The sequence below is a fragment of the Cryptotermes secundus genome, unplaced genomic scaffold, assembly GCF_002891405.2.
Source record: "Cryptotermes secundus unplaced genomic scaffold, Csec_1.0 scaffold5, whole genome shotgun sequence".
NCBI lineage: Eukaryota > Metazoa > Arthropoda > Insecta > Blattodea > Kalotermitidae > Cryptotermes > Cryptotermes secundus.
In genome coordinates, this window is record NW_019724742.1 from 4,387,125 (window position 1) to 4,414,938 (window position 27,814).

A 27,814-nucleotide genomic window follows, 5' to 3' on the forward strand; every position below is an offset into this window, starting at 1 on the left:
TCCTTTCTCCAGTGTTTTCCTACAGTATCTAGCACCTAAATTATAATTTTCTAAGTGAAGATGTTCTAATTCCAGCTGTTTCATGTGATGTTCAGTAAGGCACAGTATGTGTGGAAGATTTGAATTCATGGAGCTTATTAGTTCATTTGTTTTGTTTCTCAATCCTCTTATATTCTGATGGAATATTCTTAGTACTTTATTATTCACTGAATTTAGTAGACTGCAATTACCTTTTCTCATTTCTATTGGTTCACTAACATTACTGTCTGAAAGATTAGTTTCTTTTGCAATTTCTTTTACTTGATAAACTTTACTTGCACTCTTTATCCTAAAAAATGATTCTGAACACCCATGACAACTGGAATGTGTCTGCCCTTAATGCTCTCTGCAATGAGTCGCGTCAGCTTGTCCTTGCCTCGAGGATTAAGATGCAAACCATGGACAGTATGTTTGCTCCTCAATAGTGAAGAGACATCAATCGCATCAATGTGGGCTGCGCCGACCTCCACAAGCGAACGCTCAAGCCGAAGATTAATCTCCCTCACACACCTGTTAATCCATGGCTTGTCATGTCGCCAGAAAAGACCAACCTGTCAGGCTGGATTTCTTGTCCATGTCATCATGTGGTTTTGTTCATATTTTGAGGAACATGCATCCTCCATCTTCAGGGTTAGGTGTGTAGAGTGGACCCCATGTCAGTGGCCTTCCTGCCTTTCATCCAGAACATGTTCATCCTAATCAGCAGGGCATTTTTCAAGCATGAACCTCAAGGCGGTATGTGGCCTTCTCCTCGGGGATGATAGTCTGAGAGCTCTTGGCATGTATGGCATCCCTTGTGACAGATGTTCATTGGACACCCTGGTTATTCCATTGAGACCAGGGCTAAGGATCAGCACAATCACATCCAAGTCTGTGAGCCAGAGAAGTTGGCCATGGCAGAACACAGCATCCTGACCGAGAAATTCAGACAACTGGGACCAGATCATAAGGGAAATGATTTCATCCTAACAGCAAAAAGGAAAGGGATGGATACACCTTGAGCACATCATGGAAACCTCTTATCCAGTTCTTGAGAGAAAGGCACAAGGTTCCTTGGAAGGGCAAGATATTTCTTATTTCCTCCTAAGATGATACTCCTCTACACGGGTCCTTGAAAAAAGGGACAGTTTCTACATTTGACACTTCCTGTCTGCAGGTGAACTGTAAAGAGTAGTTGTTTCCCATTCTCAGCATTCCACCTTCCTTGAACTCATTATGCCATCTGCTTCTGCTGGTTTCTTGCGTGTGAATGCGATATTTCTTAATTAAAACAAATTAAGTTTCAATTAAAATTAATTAACATCTTATGTTTTCCATTGTGGTCATTTGTCCATTCATTTAAAGGACATTTACTAGAGAGTATTTCTCTTCATTGGATTTATTCAGACTGAATTCCCTTTGCAATGTGGGTATTATGCAAGCAAAATTTGTGTGGTTTGAGCACGTTGTGATAAGGAAGCGCAGGCCATGAGCAGTCATCTGCATGCAATGTAGGACACTGCAGAGTGGCAGGCAGCAGGTGGCAGCTGTGTAGCTGGCAATCCACACTGACGCGTCAGGAGAATTGCAGTATAAGCATCTGGCACTGAATGATCTGGAAGGCTGTATTAACCACAAATTGACTGACTGTGAATATAATTATTAAAAGAATGAGATACTGGTGCCTTATATGAGGGAGAGTCAGTAAATAGGTCACAAATGGATATAAAATGTAAAACGTGATATTCGAACCTGGAGAAAACATTTATTTCTGAAAATATCCTCCACCAATAAACTTGTCCCATTGCTTTACCAGTGCCTTGAATCCTCCAGCATAGAAGTCTTTTGACTGTTGTCTCAGCCACTACTGCACCGGGGCAACATGGTTGGGCATCATCTGCGACTTTCAAACGTCTTTGAGAGAATTTTTGTACCCTGTTGTGAACTGCTTTATGTTACATACACTTCCCACTGTAAACAGGAAACATTTCTTTGAGAATATGCTTTGCATTAAGTCTTTTTGCCCACAGAGAACTCTCAACAGAATGTTGTTCTTGTGTAGTAAAGTAAAAGTAAAGTAGAGTAAAGGTATTCCTGTAAACAGGCTGTGGAGGCTCATAAGGTTGTGAGATGTTGAGGTTCCCACACTTTCTAGACACTCAGCTCAAAGATGGCGGTAAGGTTGTCAGCCTTACACGCCAGCCACCCTGTACCCCCAAGAACATTCCAAGAATATTCCTGATACTCATTTCTGTTAGAGGCTGAGTTGACCCCAGGGCCATAGTGCGGCTGGAAGGATTAGGTAAATTGAAAAAAATCCAATGACCCCATCGGGATGTGACCTTCCGACCTTCCGGCTTGTCGCATAATGCCTCAACCAACTACGCTGGGTACTACACTCCTCAAACATGGTCGCCAATTTCACTACTGAAACCTTTCTCTGAACATGCAAGTCTGCTACCTAGAATATCATGAAGCTAGACTGTGCTCCTACCTAGTGATGCACATAGAAAATCTATTACGTCCATTACAGCTGTTTACTTCCATTTGTGACCTATTTACTGATTGTCTCTCATACATAATGCACCATGTTATGTAAGTAGCGTTAAAAGCGGAGTAGAAGGAGCGACAGAGACTACAGTATGCAATATCAAGTGGCAATTTCAATGGTTAAGTCTGTCCATGGGGTTGATAGGTACAGCATTCTAATAGCATGAAAATTACAATATATGGGAATCCTTTGGTCCCAGAGGAGGTGCCTGATATCGCAAATTTTACCCATACAGCTTTTTAAAATACTGCTTCTGCTGCTGCTGTCATTGGGCAAATTAGCTCTGGGGTACCCAGTTCAATACTTGACTGGGGTAGGGGCTATCATGGAAGGTTTTTCATTGTTTTTCTGCATTCATAAATGAGCCTGCCATCTGATTTTATATGTGATTGGGCCAGTGACTGTCGTTAAACAAACCATTATTAATATAGAGGTACTGCCATAACCACATTTGCCATGACTGCCACAAGCAGAGCCACCATGACAACCACAAACACAACATAGTGTGTGTTTCACAGTTCCACGCTGTACACCTTCCCACTTGTTCCTATACAGTATTCCTGTTGGCCTCTGGATCCATTTGTGATGGATGTGAGTGACCACCCTCTTTTCAACCTGACTATACATGTGTCCTGGGAGGAAAGGTCAGTATTCTGGGAAGTCATAGCATCATCCATCCTAAGCAAAAAGTGTCTATGTACATGTGTCCTATTCCAAACAGTTTCCGAGATAGAGCTATTTCACTGTACAGTCCCATAATTGTTATTAAGAAAGAGAGATTATGTACTGTTTCTAATACCGGTATTTATTGTTCAAGTGACAAAGTTGGTACAGTTTACTTAGTGTAATACATTTTCGAAAATTCCGCCGGCAACATCAATGCACTTTGTAACTCGTGAGAGGACATGGCATGTTGCTCATCTGTACAGTGTGCAGTGAAATAGCTCTATCTTGGAAACTGTTCGGAATAGGACACATGTACACACACACTTATTTTTTGCTTAGAATGATCGATACTATGACCTCCCAGAATATTGCTCTCTCTTTCTGGGACATTCTATATAATGTGACGTCACCACACTCACTCTGACCCTGAAGATGGACGCTGCATGTTCCTCTGAGACATCGATATTTGTGTACGGTATGTCATGGTGTCATAACCCAAAAGTCCATAATGTGAACACTCACTGCTGTTAGGATCCGAAGTGAAACTTTTGAAATCATTTTGTAAGAACTGGACATACGATGAGCAATAATATTTTCTTACAGTCGTTATCCATACTCCTGCATGCCCCAGAAAAGGAAGTGAATGGTCTAAGAAAATTAGTTGCAACTATCGAGTCTGTTGCTCTGAAAACAAAGTCTGAATCTGAACCAAGGGTTGCATTCCGAGAGGATGGGAAAACTGCGTTTGTTGAGTTCCTGTCCTGTTTTGAAGTTGGAGGTCCATCACAGGAATCATCAACAATCAGTCTTAAGGAAAACATCTCTGAAGACAAACTAAAAAGAAATAGTAAGTTTGTACTTTTAACCAGCCTAAATACATGGTTTGAGAGCAGTATTCATCTGGGACCTGATAAAGAAGAGTTTACAGGAGGAAGGGACCTACAGCATAATGTGGGCACCAAAATTCAGGTGAGTAAGGGCCCTGATGCCCTTCAAATTTTCAAAATATTCATCTTCTGTAAAAGTGAAAGTTTCAGTCTTGAGGTAAGTCCAAACATAGGTCTAGCCACAGTAAATTAAGAATCTTCTGCATGAGTGTTTTACACTGGGATCACCAGGTATGCAACTGGCAGGATTATCAATTGAAGGACATATCATTACTCACTGTGAAGAGACAAGAACAAACACTAGGTGACCAGTTATATGATGCGCTATTAGACAATGAATTATTTGACGCTACCTTGCATGTGCGAGCTCATCCCTGTTCCTACATTATTTGCCCAAGATGAACGGAAGCTACTTTATGAGTAGCTCTCATATTTCTGCTTCACTCTCATGCACTATTACTATCTTCTCCCATTTATTTATATATTTATATGTTCCTGTTTTCTGCCATTGTTCTTTATTCTTGCATCCTCCTAGCCTCCTGATAGCTGTTACTGCATCAATATTTTGAAATCTCTTGTCCACAGTCTTTTCCTTCCAGATCTTTGTTCCTTCACATCACAGTATGTGGCTCCATTCTTTCTTTTTGAAGCATATGAGGCATATACCCTGTTCAGAGTCTTTCCTGACCTTGAATCTTGAATCCTCTGTTTTCCACCATAGTGTTGGTCTTGTGGTTTCCCTGTACGTGTATCCATTCATTTTGTTATATTACCTTAGAGATTTTTCTAGTTTTTAGAATACCGGACAAGAGACAAAATCCGAAAACCCAGTAACTCTTAAGTATAATACTGTTTGTTATTCTGTGGCAGGTGAAATGGTGTATCAGGGAACATTGTACAGTGATACCAAAGTGGAGGACTGGAAAAAGGCAGCTGCCAAGAGCCATATTGAGCCAGCTCATCTCATGCAGCTGGCTCTTCATTTCTGGCTTCAGAAACGAGAAGGAGCAGCACTGGAAGCGGAGATGCTGCGTTTCACTGAGCTCTTGAAAGCCATCTGCTCACTCACAGGTTCTCAGTCTTATATATTGGGTTTGATGAATAGCCAGGCTGGTTCTCTGAAAGAGGAAAGATACATTTAAGAGTTGCTAACATGTATTGAGGGGTCTTGTTGTAGCTTGGATGGTGAGTTGCCCACTTCTCAGCATAGAAGTTTCTGTTTAACCCCATAGTAGTCTATATGGAGTTTGGTTGGCAGTGTGCACTGAGGATGATTTTTCTCTAAGTAGTGAACTATGTGTTAAAATGATAAACTGACATACAGTTTGTAATTTTCAGATGTAAACGTGATATGTGCAGAGTACAATGGGCTATCGTCATGGTGGCGTGATGTGCGCCGCATTCTTACAGATTCAACAAATCCATTCATGGCATTAACAGCGGCCATAGTCTGCAGAGCTGTGGCTCTTTCAGTGGAAAAGGTTAAAGAATCCAATGTAAGCATGTATACATGGTAAGATCTGAAATTCGTATGGTGATGAAAATGTAGATTTTGGTCTTCTGAATTGTGACACTGTGGTCTTGTAGTTGGGTCATAGAAGGGTCTTCTGCTCTGAAGACAGCAGTCGAATCTGCCTCTGAAACATTAATAAACACAAGAATATGCAGTGTTGGGCTGAGCAAGTTGACTCAGGCAGTAACAATCTTGACTTGATTTGCGAGGCGCTGAACTCGAATCTTAGCCCGGAAACCAAGCAACTATCATTTTTGTACCTTCCAGACATGGTGGTACGGTACCTTGAAGTGGGCCTTAACCACTGCCTTCCCCATCTACCCCTATTCGTAATTAATTATCCTATCATTTGGCATTGTATAGTATAAACTGTTATCATTCTTGCTAAATGAACCGATATAAATACAAGGGAGAGTCAGTAAATAGGTCACAAATGGATGTAAAATGTAGAACGTGACATTCAACCTGGGAAAAACTTTTATTTCTTGACATCCTCTACCAACATTGATACACTTGGCCCAACACTTTACTAATGAGTTGAAACCCGAAGCACAGAAGTCTTTTGACTGTTGTCTCAGCCAAATCTGCACCTCCCTTTCATCATCTGAGAGTTTTACTCTTCAAGAACAATTCTCAATCCAGCTGTGAACTGCTTTTCACTACAAACACTTCCCACTCTAAACAGGAAACATTTCTTCATGAATATCCTTGGCGTTGAGTATTTTTGCCCACAAAAGAACACACAACAGAACACTGCTCTTCGGTATTACACTCTTCAAGCATGGTCACCATTTCGACTACTGAAAGCAGCCTCAGAAGCTGGACCGTGCTGCTACCTAGTGATACATATAGAAAACCTATTACATTCGTTACAGCTGTTCTACTTTCATTTGTGATTTATTTACTGACTACACTGTAGCATTGGAACCTTAAATATTTAAGTTGGCATACACATTCTTAACCTACCATATGAAAAATCCTTTAATATATTTCTTAAACATTTTTTAAAAATACTTTTATTATTTTTTTAATAATATATTCAACACATTATAAATCTTGATATATGATATACCTTTATATTTATCTTTAATTTTATTTATGTATTTGCTACTTTAATTATAACACCAACTTGAAGCAAAAGTTTTATATTAGTATATATCACAATGTATTGCACTGATATGGATCCGTATTGGTGCAACTGCCTGATGATGGTCTTGTACAACCGAAACATGTAGCAGCAATAAAGACCGAATATTAAAACTGAGTATATTTGTTGTGTTGACGGTTGACATGATTTATATATATATGGAAAAAAAACAACACGATGCAACCAATGAAGATTATCTGGAACTTTTCGTATAGAAACTTTTCTCAGTTTGGTGTCTATTTAAAGAGTACAGTGCAGTCACACTTTATGCAAATTTCAAATAGTGCAGTATAAAAAGAACATTAATAAAATCCAACTTTATGTTTAAAGTTTTAAATATTCCTGCAAATGCAAGAAAATTCAGTTGGAATTATGTATCGGTATGTGTTATCCCAGCCGGTCTCAGTAGCTGAGCGGTCTAAGGTATGCACTGTCTTCGCTCGCTCAGAAGTTGGGATTGTGGGTTCGAATCCCACTCAGGGCATGGATGTTTGTGTGTGTTTTTCTGTGTTTGTCTACAGGTAGAGGCCTTGCGATGAGCTAATCACTTGCCCAAGGAGTCCTACCGAATGTGTAAGATCTAGTAAACCGAAGTGAAACGGAGAGTTTCATGGAGGTAGGCCTAGGCCCAAATTGGGGCTGTAGTGCCACAGAAAAAGAAAATGTGTTATCCCTGTGAGAAAACTTGTCTTGAATTATGCAAGGTCTTCAGGACAGTATCCATGCATAACAAGCGACTACACAGTGCATATAGAATGTGTTTTAAAGTATTTAAGAGCCCTGCTGCAATGAATTTTGATCACAGGTTCTTGCACATGACATTTCAATGCCAAATGGAGGACCAGGAGATGCAGTTTCATTGCAGCAAGAATCATCTGCTGTATCACCAGATGATGAAACTCACAGTTCGACAAGTGAGTGGGAAAATGTCTCTCATGATACGTGCCAGTGGAGCTTGCTGATTGGTCAGTTGGAAGATGTGGCCCTGTTGGACTCAGTATTGAGGTAAAGGAATGTCTTCTGTTGAAATGTGGAGTTTTCATAGTCATGAAGATTCATGTTGTGGTCTTCTGGGTTGACATGGTACAGTCTGGTAAGGGGGTACTCGTGTTTGGAGGAACATACCACTTCTGAGGCTTTTCTCCAAGATGCTTCAGCTAGGTATCAAATACATCGAGAAGAGAGGAACAAGCCGGCAAGATAAGGAAGGGAAAAGACAGTGGGAAAAAGAAGAAGTTGGAAATTGTTATTCATTGACTCATGTAAAAACAGAACAGTGATAGAGGAAGAATTTGTTTGTTGGGGGGGGCCAGTATTCATACTGTAATCGGCAGGTGGGAGGATGATGAGATGCATGTTTCTCTGAAGTGTTGGTGCCTGCCAAACCTTAACCCAGAAGACTGCAAGACTGCAGTGTGAAATGTCTTCTGTTCTCAGGCAGTGAAAATGCAAAATGTCATACCAGATTTCTTTGATTATGCATGACATGAAATGTGTCATGCTGTTATTATGTTGCCAGTCTGTCTTTACCCTCCTACCCGTTATCCTGTCACTTCCTTGTTTGAAATGGTTCCCATTTTTTTTGTCTATGACCGTCTGATACATAGTCATAGAAATGATGTCCAGGACTTAACTAATGTCATATCTTTTTACATATGGATCAGTCCCTAAATTCTGTAGTTTTAATGAGTGAAGCAACTTTGATGATCTTTGTCATCAGTTCCAGTTAACATAAAATCAGCAAATGCGACACATTTTCAATGATTTGAATTTTATATGTATGGAATCTTTGGTGCTTATTCAGCACATCTTAGGTATACCAAGTTCTGAACTGTGATAAGTGATAAATTTTTTGGGTTCGTTGTACAAAGTTCTGATTCATTTTAACTGAGTAAACCACCAAGTAATTGATTTGTCAGATATTTCTGTTCTGTATATATGTCAAAAATTACACCGAACTGTCACATTTTACTTGAACACAGCCTACAACAGCACACACTGAGCTTTCTGTTGTATGGATGCCATCTCGCTCTTCAACTGACTTGGGCCAAACGTTAACATGAATACCACTCTGCAACCCGTAATGTGCATCCACAATCCTTGTGACACTAGTGTTGTGCAGGACAATGAGGAAATAACTTTGATAGCTTTTACATACTCCAGTGTGAATGTCACGAGCATATGTGTCAAATTTACGCGCATATTAAGCAGTGAAATCCAAGAATTTTTTAGTGAACTTATACAGACTGGTTGTCCCAGGAGGAAAGGTCAGTATTGTGGGAGGTCATAGTATCTGTTCTAAGGAAAAAGTGTATATGTACATGTGTCCTATTCCGAAATTGAGCTGTTTCACAGTACAGTTCCAAAATTGTTGATAAGAAAGAAATATTAGTACATACTGTTTCTAATACTGATATTTATTGTTCAAGTGACAAGGTTGGTACACTTTATCTAGTATAAGACAGTTTCAAAAATTCCACCGTCAACAGCAGTGCTCTTTGCAACTTGTGTGAGGACATGGCGTGTTGCTTGTCTGTACAGTGTACAGTGAAATTGCTGTATCTCGGAAAGCATTCAGAATAGGACCATATACATATTCACTTTTTTGGATTAGAATGGCTGATACTATGACCTCCCAGAATATTGACTTTCCTCCTGGGACATTGTATGTGCAATAAAGAACGATATGAAAATAATATTAGATTTGAGGTGCTCATAATGTTGAATATTAAGACTGAAATCTTCTGGGATCTGATCCCATGTAGTCTGGTAGGTGATTACCAGTGTTTCAGAGGAACCCATGATCATCATCAGAGCAGAAACACTTTACCCTGTAGATGGAAGGAGTATGTTGCTCGAGACAGTGGTACCCATCTACCAGTCTCTGCGATGTCATAGTCCACATGACTACAATATGAATCTAAACGTCCTTGAAAGTCTCGCATATTGTGATGCTTCACAGTGCATTCTGGAAAGTTCAGTGTGGGAGAAATGTCTGCTCCCCTTCGCTATGTAACTAATGTGGAAATTGTAATAGCTTTCAGATTAGACCAAGGGCAGTGAGACAGATGCAAGCATGAACTTTCTTTGAATCTTTTCTTCAGTCTTGTTTCTATAGTGATTTTTCTTTTCTTTGAGGTCTCATAGAAATTGAACAGGATGAATTTTAAGATGATGTAAACATAAGGGGTCCTCCATGTTGGGGTTAGACGCAAGGCTGATGGCCTCCCTCTGTAAGAAAATTACTGTTGCATTAGTCATTAGTCTATTTGTACCTGCCCATGTTGGTTCTTCGCTTGTGGATTTTCTTCTTTTTTCTTCTATCCTGAAGATGGAGGCGATACGTTCCTCCGAAACGTCGGTTAACACAATATCTACATGGCGCCACATCCCAGAAGACCACTTTCTTCATAATCACCGCCGTGAAAACCTCAAATCTTAGAATCATGGTTTTGATTATTTTGTAGCATGTGGTACTACATTCACCTTGTGTGGTCAGTGTGAGTCTGAGATACAGGAGCCTGATGCATGCAAGGCAATGGGTGACTTGTGCATAAGCATTGTGCTCACATGTATATTCTTTCCAGGCAGAAACCAACACCAGTAGAGGGGGGTGCAGTTCCAGTATCAGGCAGACCTCAGCTGTTCTGTTGCCCTTACAGCAGGCCTGCAGTGTCACTTAGCTACCTTCTCAATAAAGGAAAAGGTAATTCGCAATTGAACACTTTTCTTTCAAACCTGAATCTTTGTGGTTGATAGTTGAGAAATGCAATCAGTCCATCAACTGTGAACAGTGAATGTAATAAAACGACGTAAAAGAATAATACCAGCACAGTGCCAATGCAACTATACTTTTAGACCAAATATGTACAACATGTTGCAACAAATTTTCAGCCTCCAAGGACAGACGCTTGGAATTTAACTGTTAATTCTAGTCTTTTAATTAAATCTTCTGAACTACACAGTATTATGACTTAGAAGATCATATGCTTTAGGTACCATCTTAGAGAATGTGGATATCAAAAGTGTCTTGTGTTGGGACATGTTCATGTTAATGTCAGGCATCATGGAACGGGAGATAATGCATAAGGGCTTGAGAAATTTGAATGGAAAATTATTAAAAACAAAGTACATCAGAAGCTCCTAACCTTAGTAACTCCAGTCGCTAGGCACAATAGATCACTGTGGTCGTGGTGCAAGGGCCAAGAAGGCCCATCCCTTATACATTCATACATTTAACTCAGTCATTCTGGATTATTATTATTATTATTACTATTATTGGAAGGGGTGAGTTTCCCCATGCACCATGACCAGTTTGATCTATCGTACGTCCCCCTTTGATATTCTACCAGTCTCTATACCCTACCGGTACTGGTGCATGCCATCAGCCCCGACTCAGCCAGCGAGTTCGGCCTCTACTGGCTCAGTGGTACCTTGATGCTTCCCCCATCTACCAGAGGTGTTAGAAACTACTGTTGGGCGGGAAATGTCCTATAATTTGGCTCAGAGGTCTCCTTGAGACATGAGGTTCCTTTATGTGCCGTAAAGCTACGACACGGGACCCACTGCTTAAAGTCCCTTCTGGAGGACTTGTTCCCTGAATTTTCCACCCTTAAAAATTCCACGACCTCCTCCGGGTTTGAACCCGCATACCTTGAGTCATGAGGTGGGAACGTTACCCCTAGACTACGGAGGCCGCTGTCGTTCTGGATACTTACATTTATACAAAAACACTGGACTTCAAAGAATAACAGTATGTGCTAGGTGATGCTGCCACCTGGAAGAAGTTTTGCCAGCAGCATTGGACATTAAAACACTGGCTCATGGATGCCTTCCGCTGCTTCTATTTGTAACTACTATGAATTCTGGCTGCAACATACATAACAAGAGTATAGTAAGTGTTAGCCTTGTATATATGAGGATTACTTGTGTTTCCAGACTTGTTGGGCACCATGTATGCTGAACAATTCAGGTTTTGTTAGCTAGAACTTTGTAATATATCTGACTTTATAGAGTAACATGTGGTAGTTACGCAGTTTCTGTTTCACTGTAGGTTCAGTCTCAGAGCTAGTGGCTCGTTGGCTCAGTTCAGCAGGACTCGACCCTGACAGATTAGTGGACCTGTCTGATGTTGAATTTGATAATTTAGAGGAGCGTGAACGGCATCCTGAAGAAGGCAGTTTCAGGAAGGCTGCATCTCTAGATATCAAAGAGGGAAGTAAGCTAGAAGTGGAGCAATGTGCAGAAGCCGTACCCGCAAATGAGCATGAATCTAACATACTGGGTTAGTATATGTAGCAGCTCTGTCTGTCTTTCTTGGGTTCCAAAATATTGGTACGCTTACTTGAAATGAGAATCTGAACCCTTGATCCTTATCATACAGCAACAGGGTATTTAAAATTTCATGGCTCTTTGGGGTGGATAACTGTATTTTAATTCATGTAAAGGTAAAGTTAGCCCTGTAATGGGCCATGGAGACCCATAGGGTTGTGGGACCTCAAGGTTGCCACATTTTTCTAGATACTTAGCTCACAGATGGCGGTGATGCTGTTAGCGTTCTGTGCTGGCCGCTCTTTACCCTCTGGAAGATTCCTGGTACTCATGACTGTTACAGGCTGAGTTGACTCCAGGGTCACAATGCAGCCGAAAAAATTAGATCAATTCAAAAATCCAATGACCTCATAGGGAATGGAACCTGTCATCATCTGGCCTGTCACATAGTGCCCCAATCAACTATGCTACTGCATGCCCTAACACGGGTAATATTTTATCATCTGGAAATAGAAAATTTTAAATCTGAAGGCTATATTTTAACTCTGATAACAAAATATTGTGTGGGGGTAGAAGATTTTAAATCTTCATGTACTAAGGGGCTGAGGGCTGGATTCTGACTCAAGGGTAACAGTTTATCATCCAGAAATAGGTTATTTTACATGCCCTAGTGGTATGGGGCTGTCTACAGGATGCTTTTATAAAATTTCATAAAGATGAGCCATCCTGGTTCAAAATTGGGAATGATAAACACACACACATAGCATGATGAATGTGTAAGCCTTGAGAAAGAAACATAGGCTAATGAATAGTGGCGTAGCATATGAGAACATTATCACTGAACTCACATAAAGTTACAGTGCCACTGCAGCAATCTTTGCCATCTTCAGACTGATCGAGTAAGAAATGACTGGTGATTTGTGTCATTTTGGGCAAGAGCCAGCATCAGAATATACAGTTAACTGATAAGATGAGGTTGCCACAGAATAAATATACTTCTATTAGCGAAGATTAATTTTTTCAGCTAACCTGGGCATTCTGAAATGCCACTTTCCATACAGTTTGTCGTCAAGTATTCTCTTAGCCAATTTGTGTTGGGAATTCTTGTTGGCATGGCATCGCAGTGTGGATGATCTGAATGCTCTGTGTGCCGCAGTGAAATGTCTACAAGCAGTTCCATCCCCTCGTCTGAAAGAAGGTAAGATGCAGATTAGCTGTTTGAGGTTCATTTTCCTTTACGCTGTGTGGGCCCCACTATAATCAGTTATACTTTTTTTGTTTCTGACTAGTCAGATAAATTGCTAGAATCCAACTGGACTGGGTACAGTGTATGATTACAACAGATACATTAAAAATCCAGCCTGAATTATGTGTAGGACTTCAATGAAAAATTTAATAAGCCAATTGTTTCCAGGTAAGGAACAGAGCAGAAAATTTAAAAAGCCAGACAATCCAGGTAAAGACCTAAAGGCATTGAATAGTGTTAATATTAGTGGTGATCATGGTGGTGGTGGCTGCAATGTTACACCCATGCTAGAAGCTTTCTACGAGGAAGAATCAGCACTTAGGTCACAAATGGATATAAAATGTGAAACATGTGAAATTTGAACCTGGAAAGAACATTTGTTTCTTGATATATCTCCCACCAACATCGATACACTTGTCCCATCTTGTTACCAGTGTGCTGAAACCCACAGCATAGAAGTATTTTGACTGTTGTCTCAGCCACTTCTGCACCTCCATTTCAACCCCTTCATCATCAGAGAAACATTTGCCACCAAGGTGGTTTCTTAGCGGACCAAACAGGCTTGACAAACATTTCTTTATAAATATCCTTTGCTTTTAGCCCACAGAAAATGCATAAAGAACCTGCTCTTTGGTAGTACAATCCTCAAGGATGGTCCCCAATTTGACTACTGAAACCAGCCTCTGAACATGTGCATGCTGGACTGTGCTGCTACCTAGTGCTACACATAGAAAACTGATTATATCCATTACAGCAGTTTTACTTCCATTTGTGGCCTATTTACAGACTCCTTCATATGTTCCTCTTCAACTGCGTAGCCATTCTGTCGATATGAATGTTAGTCATGATAACCATTTGATAATCATCAGTTGCAGTAATCATATTGGGCTGGCTGGTATATGCCAGAGGGGGCCGAGGGAATAAGGAAGGAAGCATGAAGCCCTATCATCCCCACCATCCATGCAACTTCTTCCAGAAGCCTGAGTGTGCTACAGATTTGAGCTGCCTGAAGTTTCACACATGATATCACAGTTTTACACTGATATCCTAACTAACTCCATGTTCTGTGGTATTTCTTTAGGTTCGATAGTTGCTTAGCTGGTCAAGTTCCACCTATTATGGTAACCAAGATTCATTGCTCTGTTCAAATTAGCCCTTTGAAACCATTTTATACCTTTGCACCCTGTCGAAGTGAAATCTGTTTGGCCGTTCTTCTGGGTAGGGAATAGAGGCTGTTAAAAATGGGCCTCGTGGGCACAAGACAAGCATCCCATTTCTGCACCAGAAATTGGATCTACAGAGACATCTCTGTCTGAACCAAATCTCTGGTACTTTGGCTCCCACCTGATGGGGCCAGGCACGTGTAAATTGCAAGGAGACTGGTCTGGGCTTCATGAGGGACGATCCACCACTTTCCAGTGCATGGGGAGGATCATGTTCTGAGTAGTCTATACTATGTGGGGACAGATGACATGCACCATGATCACACTTTTTATGAGCAGCTTGTTGTCTGCATCTTCCGGTTTTTCGCTTGGCTATCTCATGGAGGTGGTAATTCCTTCAAAATGTAGGGCAGATTGTAAACTACATGGTGTTGTAATCCAAAGGACCTTATTCATCATAGACACTGCTGTGAGAATCTGTGATCACTGATTTCTCATGTACTTCATGCATGCTACACATGATGCCTTTCTCATCCCCTTAATTTAACCCTTTTCCTACCTCCTGTCAAAGGGCTTCAGACCGTAATTTTCCAGTTCACATCTGTCAGAAGCCTTCATCCACCAGTTTATGAATTTATTGTGACATAATTGTTTGCTTAGTGTTATGTCTTTACCCTTTACATTTCCTGGCGTCTCTTTTAGTAGTTTGCATATGGAAACAATAGATGGCAAGAATTGTGCATATGAAATAGTGCTTTTTTTATTTTCTTGCAAATTAATTCATAGTTGGTATTGTGAGCCTGGAAATAAGAAAGATGGTGAGTTGTTAATAACCATGATAATGTTATGTAGAACTGCACAAATTGTGAGACTTTTCACTGTATAATATTCTTTATTCTCCTCCTAGTTTCTCCTGCTTAGGTCAAAATATTGTCTTGAATACTTACTCTCAAAAATCCCCAGTCTGACTTCTGCTATTGGTGTACGAGACGAAGAGATTAATTTACAGTTTATGCATTTTAATGTTCGGTTTTTCATTTAGGCGCTCAATTGCAGGTATCAGAAAGAAGGGATGGAAATTCTGCTTTCATTCATATTTTTTATATCTTGTGATTTCATTTTGAAGGTTTTTTGACATACATTTCCTTATGGTTATTTGAAATGGCTGCGTGTTTGCGAGATAAGCCTCCTGTAGTGTGTGTTATATTTTTTCACTAGGACTAAGCAGCCTGATGTGGAAGATGCACTTAGGACCGAGGTTTGAGTCGGCTGCTCGTCTCTTTCAAAAAGTTGGTAAAATTCCTAAGGAGCGGCTCTGTAAACAAGATATTGGAATATCAGATCTAGAAATGTTTTCCTTTTTGGAAACCTGTGTGGACTTCTTGGATATTTTTGTGGAAGTAAGTATATTAGTAGCACTGGCAAGACAAGAGGGAAGGATGAGGGTTACTGTGCTGAGTCTTCTGGAATATGGCACTGCATAGCTTGATATATAGGTACCACATTTCAGGGGAGCCTCCTTTCTCCATCTTTATATCTTGAAGATGGGGGCATCTAGTTGTTGCAACATTTGATGTCACATGCAGCTACTTACAATAGCTGCTGAAGAAATTTGGAAGAAACACAACCAGCTGGATGAGCAACTCATAGGCCTGTGAAGTATGCCATTGAAAACAGGCAAAGCAGTGCTATACCCAAACCAGTTACCTACTTGGTTTTTGGCTTTGTTTGCTGCTTAATTATTGCTCTGACTCTGCATATGGAGACAGTGTGAACTGTTGGTGAACTACCATACTACAGATTATCATGACTCAGAAGGTAGTACATTTCATATTAGTTACCGCTGTGAGAACCTCAAATCTGTTGTAACCATTAACTGGTATGCTTTTGTAGTACTAGTCAAGTCCCCATTGCTAAGTTTACTCTACACATTTTATAACTTTTTGGGACTGTTGTTAGCTTAGGTGACTCTGCATGATACATCATCACTGTCGCTGACCTGACTGTGAACTCAGCCCATGAGGAAGCCTATACCGCTGCTCAGTATAGTATTCCTCAGCAGTAAACCGATTCTTAGCATGATGTAGTAATGAAAGGGCTAATTTGAGAAACATATCTGGCTGCAAGAAGATTAAAAGTTACCGGTGTTAGATGAATCAATAAATAATTCATATTAACTAAGATTATTGTCTTCTGAGTCATGACACCATGCAGTCTTATCAGACCTGCTGCCTCCTGAAGATGTTGCCAACATACTGTTTCAAAACATTGGTATACACTGATAAGATTATAAAGTGTCATGACACAGAAGACCATGGTCTGAACTGTCACAGCCATGGGAACCTCAGATATTACTCCAAACAAGTTAAACTAGGATAGTAATATAGCCCGCACCTGAAGGTATGAGGGTCGTCCAGAAAGTAAAGACCATCTGAACATAGCACTTGCACAGATCAGTGAATTGCACCATTTCAAGGTTATCACACCTCAGTAATCTTTTAGTGACACGCTAAGTGAATTACGTGCTGATTCTATCACTTTGTGTTTTTCTTTGTGGTATTTAAAAGTGAGTAAGAAAACCCAGTATCATGCTGATTGTGAAGTGCGAGCTGTAATTCAGTTTTTGAATGCACAAAATGTCCATTAGATTGAAATTTACCGTCAACTTATTGCAGTGTATGGGAACTCCTCATGCAAGATGTTGGCAGCATTAAGGCTCCCACACACAGACGCGATACGATTCGGGACGATATAGCACTCGGGACGAGAGCGGCCGTTTACCGAGTGGACCGCGCACACAGCCGCGACACTCGGGAACTCGGGAATCTTTGACACCCGATAACCAGCTGGCCATAACTCACACTCAATCAGTATCTATACGTAAGTGAAAAGACATGGGTAACCAAATGGAACAAATAATAGAGTTCGTCAAAGAAAATGCTTTATTGTACGATACTCATCGTCCGATGTACAAGGATTCACGTGCTAAGGATAGAAAGTGGAAGGAATTGGCTGTTAACAATGAACAGAGACAGCAAGTAGAAAAATCTGTATATATTTATATAGGGTTAAGTATACAGTAACTGTGGGCATTCTTAGTGTAGGCTATGCACCAGTTCCGTTCACTAACATGAATTCCAGGGGCAGTCATCTAGTTGAAGTACGCAACAACCCGCTCTCTAATGGCGTAGCTAACGTTTGCCGCCCTTGGGAGACGTAAAGGCTGGATAGGGAACATTTCTCCTTCCAGTGGCTCCACTCGTAGCAGTTCTTCCCTGTACTTTTCATCACGGGTTTTGAGACGTAGAAAATTATGAAGCAAACACGCTGCTGATACAGTGTGTTTTATATTTCCTCCTTTCAGTTCTATAGGTCTCAAAAAAAAATCCTCCACTTAATGGCAAGAATAGGCCTCCGGCAATTGGTGTATTGTTTAGTGATACCTTCTTGCCCGATGGCTCTCAGGATTTCATCAAACCTGTCAATTTTCATCCTGAAATATATGTAGAACCGTTTTTCGTCCTTCAGGAGTTGAGGTATCAATGTATAAAACTCCCTTAGTTCCTCTCTTGACAAGTTTATATCATGAACCCAAGTGATTCGTCTCTTTCGCCTAAATACGAACACACATAGCAACCACTTATACATACTTAATTAGAGACTCGTTATGGAATTGTAAATATTTGTACATATATATGACATACTGAATATGTGGAGGAAAAGAACTACGCAGATTTAGTGTTCAGTAAAATACTTGCCGGGATTCACCTTCGTCTTCATCAAGAGCGACAGCTAAAAGCAAAACTTCTTCCTCCAAAGACGGATCCATGACTATTTACCGCTGCGATACCGAGCGGTCTACCGAGTGCGCTCGGTAGACCGAAATACCGAGGCGATATACCGACTGCGATAATATCGCGTTCCTCGGAGTACCGCGCCAGTGTGCGGACCTCCATTTACCGCAATGTAATTAGATATCGTCCCGTACCGTACCGAGCTGAGTATCGCGTCTGTGTGTGGGAGCCTTTACATGCTTGTCATACGGAGTGTGCAGAGTGACCGCATGTGGACACATCATGTCTCTCCATAAGTCCACATGTGTTGTATGACACTACCAACCAGGCACATGTTTAATTTCGGATCCTGTTGGTCTAATGTAATACTGAATTTATATGAGCAATGAGAGAAGATTTATATAAGCACAGATGCATTTCTTGAAGAGGATTGCTTGGTATATCCTTTCAGACTGTAAAAGACATGAAGAAATTATGAGAGAACTCTAAATTCCACAAATAATAGACTTTGTAAGACAGTGCAAAGGAAGCTGGAGAGTGCATGTTGACAGGATTCCAGAAAGGAGTGGGGACATCTCTGTGAGTGATGGTAGGGATTCTGTTTTGTAATATCCATAACAGGTCGCAGTGGGCCTAATATGAGAAAGGGTGATGGTGGTGATAACGTGTAAAGTAAAGGCAGAGGTCAAGTTATCCTTTTGTTAAACCCCATGCCATGACATATGGAAGAGTTAAGGTATGGATCCACATATTCTTAACCTCAACACTAAATAAGAGTCGTGTGATTAACTCTATGCCCCATCACTTTATCTCTGAGGAATGAGGCCCCTGGATAGGATGCTGGGTAGGCCCTAGAGCCGGTCTGGATGTTGCAGAGAAGAGAAAAATCACTTGCCCTTGCTGGAAATTGAACCCCGATTTCCTGACCAGCGAGCCCATAGCTCATTGCATTGCCAAATGAACTGTCCCAATGATTACGTGAAATCCAAATTAAATATTATCATGCAAGAAGTTGGCACACAATACAAAGTATGTATTTTATTTAGAACATATTTGTCACATTCATAAGAGAGCTGCAGAAATTTGTAGAACATGTAGGGTTAAGTGCAGTATATATTTATGTTCTTGTTTAGTTAAGTATTGGTTTTTCATTGTAACAGGCAAGCTTAGTGAGTGCAGCTGAAGCACCGCTCGACATCACTCGGCATGAAGAGCTCTGGAACTGCGGAGGGTCAGGTCCACCGTCATTAGTTGAGTTGGCTCTTTCACAGCCTACAGTTAATTACGATTTGCTGCATCTGCATTACCAGTTGGCTGTGGCATTGCAGATGCTGACATTGTTCACCATGCGCTTCCCCCGACCCATCTCATCTCTCTTTGATAATATGGTACGTGTCGTAGTTTAAATCTTATGTCATTTAGTGACCATTGTCAGCCATGTGTTGCATGCTTGTAGCCGTACCACTGACAGCACCAGCTTTATGTCTAATCAAGATTTCTTTTTAGAGTAATTAAGTATAGGATGTAGTCAGGAACATTCAAGGCTGACTTAGCCCGTTTCTTGGTTTCAAGAATAGGGCCTGCTTCACTGCTACAAAGACCAGGCAGGAAGCACCCCGCAGAGTTTTCCTGGAAATTCAGTTCGAAAGTTGACCAGCGGGATCCTTTGGTAAAGTTACGCTTGACAGGTTTTGAACCCCGTAAGTCAAAAGTGGGAAGGCCAGCAACCCACGCTACTGGTATAATTTTTCAAGCAACTGTCAAAACGACATTAGGACTTTAAGGTCCAAAGTTCCAAATTAAGGCTAGGTGATTGGAGCAGTGAGAATTATGGTTAATTCCCCAAATTCAAATTGTTCCAATCAGCCGAAATTAGGGTAGTAACTTGGAGGCGGAGCTGAAGCTGTGAAGATTTCTTGCTTTGAAGCAAGGTCAGTCTGCTAAGGGAGTCTCTCAACAACACTCCAAGTGTGCAGTCAAAACATTAGCGTCACTGAATAACTCTGCAAAATTTAATGTGAATACTTTGTCTTAAAAGTTTAAGTGAAAGTGAAATTACTTCTGTGTGTTGTGCTAAAAGAAGCAGTCACTAAATAACTAGCCAGAGATCCGGTCGCCAATGTTTGAGCGATTTCAAGTTGGTTTAAGGGATTAAGGACAAGTGCTGTTACATGTACATCAAGAACTGCTCATTAAACAGTGTTTGGTAGTGCCTAGCCATAAACACTCTTATCCTTCCCGCTGATGCGAGGCCCGTACGCACCCTGAGACAGAATCTCATCGCTCTCGTGCGAATGCAGTACCTACCACCTGTAGTTTCCGGTTCATCCTCCCTTTTTCCTGAAATGTAAGCCTTTATAGTAAGCTTACTGGCGCCCAGCATTCAGTTAACCCATATCCCGCAAACAGTTACCCACAACAACAAAAATGGAAGCAGAAACGGATAAGAAGGACGCAGCAGCAACCTGCAAACTCGGAGTACCAACAGGTGAGAGGGAACGGCTAGAGGAGCAGCTGCAACCAGCAATCAAGGGGCCAAAAGGACGGTAAGAGAAGGAAGGTGGCACCAACGTAAAGAGCAAATGGTTACATGCTGTGATGCTGTTTTTCTCGATAGTAATCCTGTTACACCCATGTCAAAACATGGCTGCCAGGTTTGTGGTACCAGGAGATTTCAGGTCCCTGTACCCAGATGGAACATATTAATTCAGTGATTCCCAAAATGTGATCTACAGATTTCTGGAACTCTGTAAGGGTTCTATAGGTGAATTTGTATGTTGATCAACTTTGTGGTTGAGTTGTTAGCATTGCTTTATATGTAGGAGGTTCTGTGTTTGATTCTTGATTCATACGGTTTTTCCACATTATATATGTCAGCCTTTCCTTTCACAATGTTTCCTTTTCAGTTTCTTGCCAACTCTTTAGAGAACCTTTGGGTTCCGTAAGGTTCAGCGTAGTTCTTGACTGGCAGAGCAACTGTTAGCTTCTCAAAACGACCATGCTGTGTGGAGTTAATTAGTTTAGACAATTGGACAAGTTCTGTTTTCTTTCAGTGGCAAATGCAAAGCACATTCTGCAGTTATACTGCAACAGGACTAAGTGATATTGAAAGCCCTCTTCCTTTGAAGGTCATCATTGATGTTCAAGAACAAATGAATTCATAAGATTACCTTATTTATGTGTGTATGCACTGTAATATATCAAAATTATATTCTGTTCTTCAGGGTCAAGCAGCACTCTTTGCAGATTTGAGCTCACAGCCACAGCTGCCAAGCCATAACCCTGACCAGTCGCTTATCACCGCTCGAACTCGGTTCCTGTGTAGAGTCATTACTGGAGCCATGCAGATGATACAAGTGGAATGGGGTGAAAGTGGTCAAGATGATAAGGTACTTAATTCTGCAGATAATCATGGCAGTATTTTCTTTGGATGTTTTCCATTGTATGGATGAAGGATGCATATTTTGCACACCTAAAATAATGGGGCCACAGTTTAAAACAATAAATTTTTTTAGAAGTTTTGTTCTGTATATAAGTATATACATGTTTACTAGCTAAGGATGTAAACAGCTGTAAATGTGACCTAATTACAGAATTTTGAAAACAGTTTGAGCTTCCAGATGGTGCCATAAATGTTTTGTGTATATAAATTTGATGATACAGGTTACACTTGTATGATACACAGGGATTGTGTTTCTGAAGATCACTGTGTATGTTGCCAAAGAAAAAGAGGGAATAATTTGACATGTAAAGATAGAAGTTACATTCAAGATTAAATTAAAGATTAATATGGCTACTTTTCATATGTATTGTCACATGTGTGGAGTGACTATAGGTGGGTTTAGGGTTGATAATTGGACTTACTGAACTTATGAACACACAACACTTTACAAATCACTGGCACACACAGTCACGGTCTCCACTGGCCATTGCTTGGTAGCAGCCTCCAACAGCGGACATTCCCCTTCCTCTGGGTTCATGAATTGTCCCCATGCAGCAGTCCTCTGACTGGCTCACCAACCAACTCTTCATTTCAAATTATAAATCACTCCGTCCAATGTGACCGTAAGTTTTTTACTACATAAAAACTTAACACCCTTACATGTTTCGTTCTCTGTGGACCATCTTCAGAGGGCAAACATCACTACAAATAGGAAACCACTATCACATAATTTGTTTACACGCAAAGTACGTACACTTATATGTTACAACACACAGTACACAGAATAGAATATTTCATAAACACAGCAGTTTCCTGGGAATGTAAGTTTTAGAAAATTGTATAAAATTCCTTGATGCTAATTAAAAGTTTTTTAGATTGTCAATGATTAAAATTCGTAAACCATGCAGGCTCGTGTTCGTCCTCCCATCGTCTCTCTTATATGGGGCAGATATTGTGCTACCTGGCTATCTTGATGTGGAGGTTCTTTATATCGTCCAGGGTTTGCTCGTGGCTGCTGTGCTGTGAAAACAGCACAGCAGCCCTCTAATGTTGGCAGTGCGAACTGTGAAACTGTTGTGAGGTTATGTTATGCATTTAACTATTTAATATTATATGGAGCTCTTTGTAAATATGAACTGTTGATTTTTAAAAAATCAGTTATGAATAAGCATATTAAAAATAAATTAATATATGGTTTCGTGGGTGACCTATGAATACCTTGAATGTTTCCTAAAGAATGTAAAGTGTTCGCAATCGCTGCATGAGGGACCAAAGAAATGTTCATGTAGCATGGCATTTTAGTGTGCTGGAATGTTACATGTTGTTGGCTATTTGGTTGGTTGATTCCTGTAGTCACAAAAGTAAAAACTATCTTTGTAGCCATTTGGCATTAAAAAGCTGATACTCCATATGAATAACAATTCTAGATGTTTAAAAATTAATTGCTAGAAGCATAGTAACAATTAATTCATATACATTTTAATGGGTAAGCTGTTGCTGTCTTGAATAGCAATGACTTCAGTTGCATTTCAGCAGGAATCTGACATATGTATGATTATTGTATGGGACACCAAAATAATGTTCAGGTAAGATTGCCATATCTGTGTGCTTTGGTCAGTCACAATGGAGACCAGTTCCTTGCAGTTAGCGCAAACCATGAATAGAGCTTGATTATCACTTCAGGTGCCCAAATATATTGTAGGTTAATGAAGTGATGTATGTTTGTAGAAGTCTACCTCAGTGCTAGCCAGTTAGTGCAGACTACAGTAGCACCAACACCCACTGGGTTGGGCATTGCCAGTGACATTGAATAAAGATGCGGGCCTCTGATGCACACTAGTCAGTCAGTCAGTCAGAGTTGCTCTTACATTGAGGCAAGCGGCCTCCGTAGTCTAGAGTTAACGTTCCCACCTCATGACTCGTAGTACGCGGGTTCAAATACCCGGCGGAGGTCGTCGAATTTTTAAGGGCGGAAAAATTCACGGAACAAGTCCTCCGGGAGGGACTTTAAGCCGTGGGTCCCGTGTCGTAGCTTTAAGGCACGTAAAAGAACCTCATGTCTCCAAAGGAGGCCACTGAGCAAAATTACGGACGTTTCCCGCCCAACAGTAGTCTCTAATATCTCTGGTAGATGGGGGGAAGCATTATAGATACCACTCAGCTAGTAGAGGCCGATCTCGCTGGCTGGGCGGGACTGATGGTAAGCACCAGTACTGGTAGGATATAGAGACTGGTAGAATATCATAGAGGGAAGCACAATGGACCAAGGCAGGTCTACATGCATGGAGAAACCCACCCTCTCCAATAACTAACTAACTAACTAACTACATTGAGGCATCTCATTTGGAGCGCACACAGCAACAGCAACAGGAACCCTTCTAGTGGCAACACCATCAGCCTACTCCACCAGCAGTTGCCTAGACCCACTGAGAAGTCCACTGCCAGCGCTTTGCCCTACAGCCAGCTCACAGTCAACCAGCTGCTGACACAAGGGAGACCGATGACCCTAGTGCACGCCATGCCACTGCGGCCAGAGCTTCACCTGGCATTCATCAGGCACAACCTGCCTTACAGTTACAGCCCTTATCATGATCACACAATACCGCAGTGGTTACCGCACACTCTGCTTGCCTGCTCATCTGTATACTCTTCTAACAGCAGTAAATATCTGTCATAGCAATTTACATTGTTGTCTCTCTGCGCTACCGAAACTCACATCCCACACTTTGGAACCTAAGCATAGCATGGCGCTGCTCAAACTGTTGTGAATATGTATACATTTATACATCTGCTTGTTGGTTCGCAGGTGAAGAAGTTAGATGCCAGACTTGCTGTTCAGTGGATGAGCAAATGCATCGACCTTGCATCTGTATGGCAAGTTAGCAGCGACACTTTACGCAGACATCAAATCTGTGAGCTTTATTCCAATGGCTATGATCGCTTGGCTGAGGAGGTAATACCCAAGTCGGTTGCTTTCTTCATTTGCACTTACAGCATGAGTTTACAACGTTTTCACTACCATATCTGACCAAGGTTAGGTTGTAACATGGTGTGACATGACAGGTTGCCCTGGGATTTGAAACTTCCATGCTGACGGAATTCAGTGAAGTCTTCTCAGGTCACCAGCTTTGTCAGTATGGAGTTTGTTCCCGGTGTTTCAGAGACTGTCTCCATCTTCACCATCACTGAGTGATCTGATAAGTGTCATGTCAGCTCATTCCATTTGTATCCCTGTGTCCTGTTGGCTCTCCCAGTGCATGCCACTGAAGGAACAGTGAAGAGAGTCGCATGATCAGGCCCACAATTCATATTGCTTGTCATTGAACCATGCATGTGGTGTTCCTTGTTGCCTGTCATTTGTACCATGTTTCCGGCCAAATGACATGAATAGGTTAGAGTAGGCTGACCAAATTTTAAAAAATAAAAATTGGGACATGTTTTTGTAGACATTCACGCATTTTCAGCTGTTTTTGAAGGAGTTTGTTCCTCCTCTTGGATAGATATTTTGTAATTCTGAATGAATTTGTTGCAGTGATTTTGGGTTGTTTGAAACATAAGTGTAGAGGTTGTTGCATAAAAGATCCCAAAGAATGCGCTCTTGTCACTGTCAGTGCTCTCATGATTTTGGCAGTGAAGCAGCTCCTTTTGCCAGTCCATAAAAGCATATTTAAGGGCAAATATTCTTTCTGTTGCTTCACTTGTACTGGGAATACGTATAGAAATTCCAAAATGATGTATATATTTTTAATGAAATGCCTTCACTTTTCATAAACTCGAATACTTAGGGCCATCTTTTGACAGTTTTACTTCCATTTATCAGTTATGTTTCTGCTTATATTTTGAATGTGATTAATTTTGTCAAAAGGATCATCTTTCTCCTAAAAAAGGTTCGTAATATTTTGGTCAACATCAGTGCCAAACTGGAGGATATGTAAGTTGTGTCCAATGAAATGCCTTTAATTGGAGGACGCTGGTGCTCCATTTTTAACATCCTTTTCTTATTTTGAAAAAAAATTAAAGAAGGCTAATGGGATCACTTTGCTGTCTGAGTATCTGTGTGTCCCCCTGATGCCTAAAAGCCAGAATACTGGAGCTAGAGGAGAAGCAAGTTGCTAGGCAATGCCTTAGTAAACATGTTCCCATGGCAGTGAATACACACAATAGAAGAACTGTTGGATGCAATGTTTCATATGTGGTCCATGTCATAAAATACTCAATATGTACTGTAAGGAAAGTAGGTGATCAGTTATTCCCAGAACTTCTGTCCTGAATAGAACAGAAATGTGTTATAAAAGAAATTAGCTACTTTGGTGAATTGTTCATTGCCATAAAATCTTCAAAATTTAATGGTATCATTACAAGCTTCGAGGTGTGAAAATTTTCTTCTCTCTAATTTTTCATGCTGTTTGCTAAAGTATCCGGCTCTTCACTTGCTTGACTGCCTGAAATGTTGCCTGTTTCTATTCTTTTATTGTATTGCAGCTGAGTTTACTCTCCCAAAATAAAACCAAAACGTAGAAACTGGGTCATTAAAAATATTTCAGCATCGTCAGGCATTTTTCTCGGGGGATAAAATAAGATTTTAATTGCCGAAACATGACAGTAGCTCTGATAGTTGCAGGTTGCAGTGGCAGCCATGTAGCTTTTACACTTCCAAGAATATGTATATATTCAAGAGTAACGAAGCCATCACAGAATTCCCTTAACTCTTCAGTTCACACCATATGCATGTATGTGCACATGTGGAAATACTGGAATATTTTATTCACTGTGCCTTGTCATCAGATGGTACAATATCAGTACGTGTTTGAAAAGCACTTTCCATGCAACAGATGTTCACTTGTCTTCTGCAGAGACATTGTTTCTTCCTTTTCTTTCAGTATCAACAGAAAAGGCTGTAATTTTGTATGATAGCTATACATGCCTTGTGTACATGGTTAACATATCAGCTCTTTGGCCTTTCGTTTCAGTTTGAAGTCCTTTAAATAATATATCAAACCAGCACAGGCACTCACTTCAGACTCCCATGATTTGAAATGTGCACTGTGACTGATATAGTTTCTAATTCTTCTAACATTATTGCATGGCAAAGAGGTCAAGATATTTACATTTAGTTCTTGTTCTTGCCATCTTATCACTGTGGATGTCCATAGATTGAAAGGAAAGGTTATGTTTGAGTGTATGGAATGCTTCTTTGGTTGCGATGCATTTGTATTAATTGCTTATTGCAAAGAAGAAAGATGGAATTCATTATTTTGTATTACAGGTAATGCCTGCATTGCAAAATCCATCCCTGGTAGCCTCTCAGCTGTTGCTGATTGCAGGACAGCGCTTGCGGCAGGTCGTTATGAACTCTACCGATATGAGAAACAAAATGTCACACCTCAGCCCTTCACTCTCTACATGGCTTCACAGTTTGGTAAGTTGTGACTTTTGTCTCCATTAAGGTTGTGACCCCTGTAGTCTGGCAGATGGGTACCACCCAGTACCGTATCACTACTGCCATGGTGATCTCGAATACATACTATGAGAAGTTTGGTATACTGGTTTTGCTGGTTTATTTTTCTTATTCATTGAAGCAGTGACTGTACTTTAACAACTTGTAATTAATTTTTTATTTTGGTCACTAAGCCTGACACAGGTGGTTCTGATTTGCCTTTCCCAGCATACCGTCACACATATTTTGAATCCATTACTGAATCTGTTCAACATGGTGCATTGTAAGCTGTCACTCAGTGTTCCCTTTCACGTAATTCAAAGTCGTTGCTGAATCTAATAGAAGAGATTGCATCTTATCCTGTCAGCAAATCTGAATTTTTTGTCGTTCCTTTATAGTCATCATGAGGTTCGTGCCATTGGAAATGTGTTTCACAGCATTGAGTGGGGCTGTATTGTTCCAGCCTTGATGTATGTTAGAATAATTTAATTTGTTTTATGTTATGTTTGTCCTGGGTCTGGTATGATAGCATGCTGATATGTGCTGAACGCATTGAAGTCCATACAATGAAATCCTGTATGTAGTGAATATTTCTTGCAGACCCAGCCAAAGTCCCATGTAAACAGTGTATTTTCCCTCATATTTAGAAAACTATAATTTAGAAAATAACCCACATTTA

General features: G+C 40.6%; 1 protein-coding gene across 2 annotated transcripts in view; it reads left to right on the forward strand.

The window, feature by feature from the left end:
- LOC111862698 (rab3 GTPase-activating protein non-catalytic subunit) overlaps positions 1-27,814 on the forward strand; it is a 51,812-nt gene that overhangs the window by 19,157 nt on the left and 4,841 nt on the right. For both annotated transcript variants that reach the window (XM_023848299.2, XM_023848300.2), the window contains exons 13-24: positions 3,839-4,082; positions 4,993-5,193; positions 5,461-5,618; positions 7,588-7,787; positions 10,370-10,488; positions 11,836-12,066; positions 13,078-13,251; positions 15,681-15,862; positions 19,417-19,644; positions 21,481-21,645; positions 24,505-24,651; positions 26,965-27,117. In XM_023848299.2, coding sequence (XP_023704067.1) covers positions 3,839-4,082; positions 4,993-5,193; positions 5,461-5,618; positions 7,588-7,787; positions 10,370-10,488; positions 11,836-12,066; positions 13,078-13,251; positions 15,681-15,862; positions 19,417-19,644; positions 21,481-21,645; positions 24,505-24,651; positions 26,965-27,117 — 2,202 coding nt within the window. The remainder of the gene's footprint in view (positions 1-3,838; positions 4,083-4,992; positions 5,194-5,460; positions 5,619-7,587; positions 7,788-10,369; positions 10,489-11,835; positions 12,067-13,077; positions 13,252-15,680; positions 15,863-19,416; positions 19,645-21,480; positions 21,646-24,504; positions 24,652-26,964; positions 27,118-27,814) is intronic.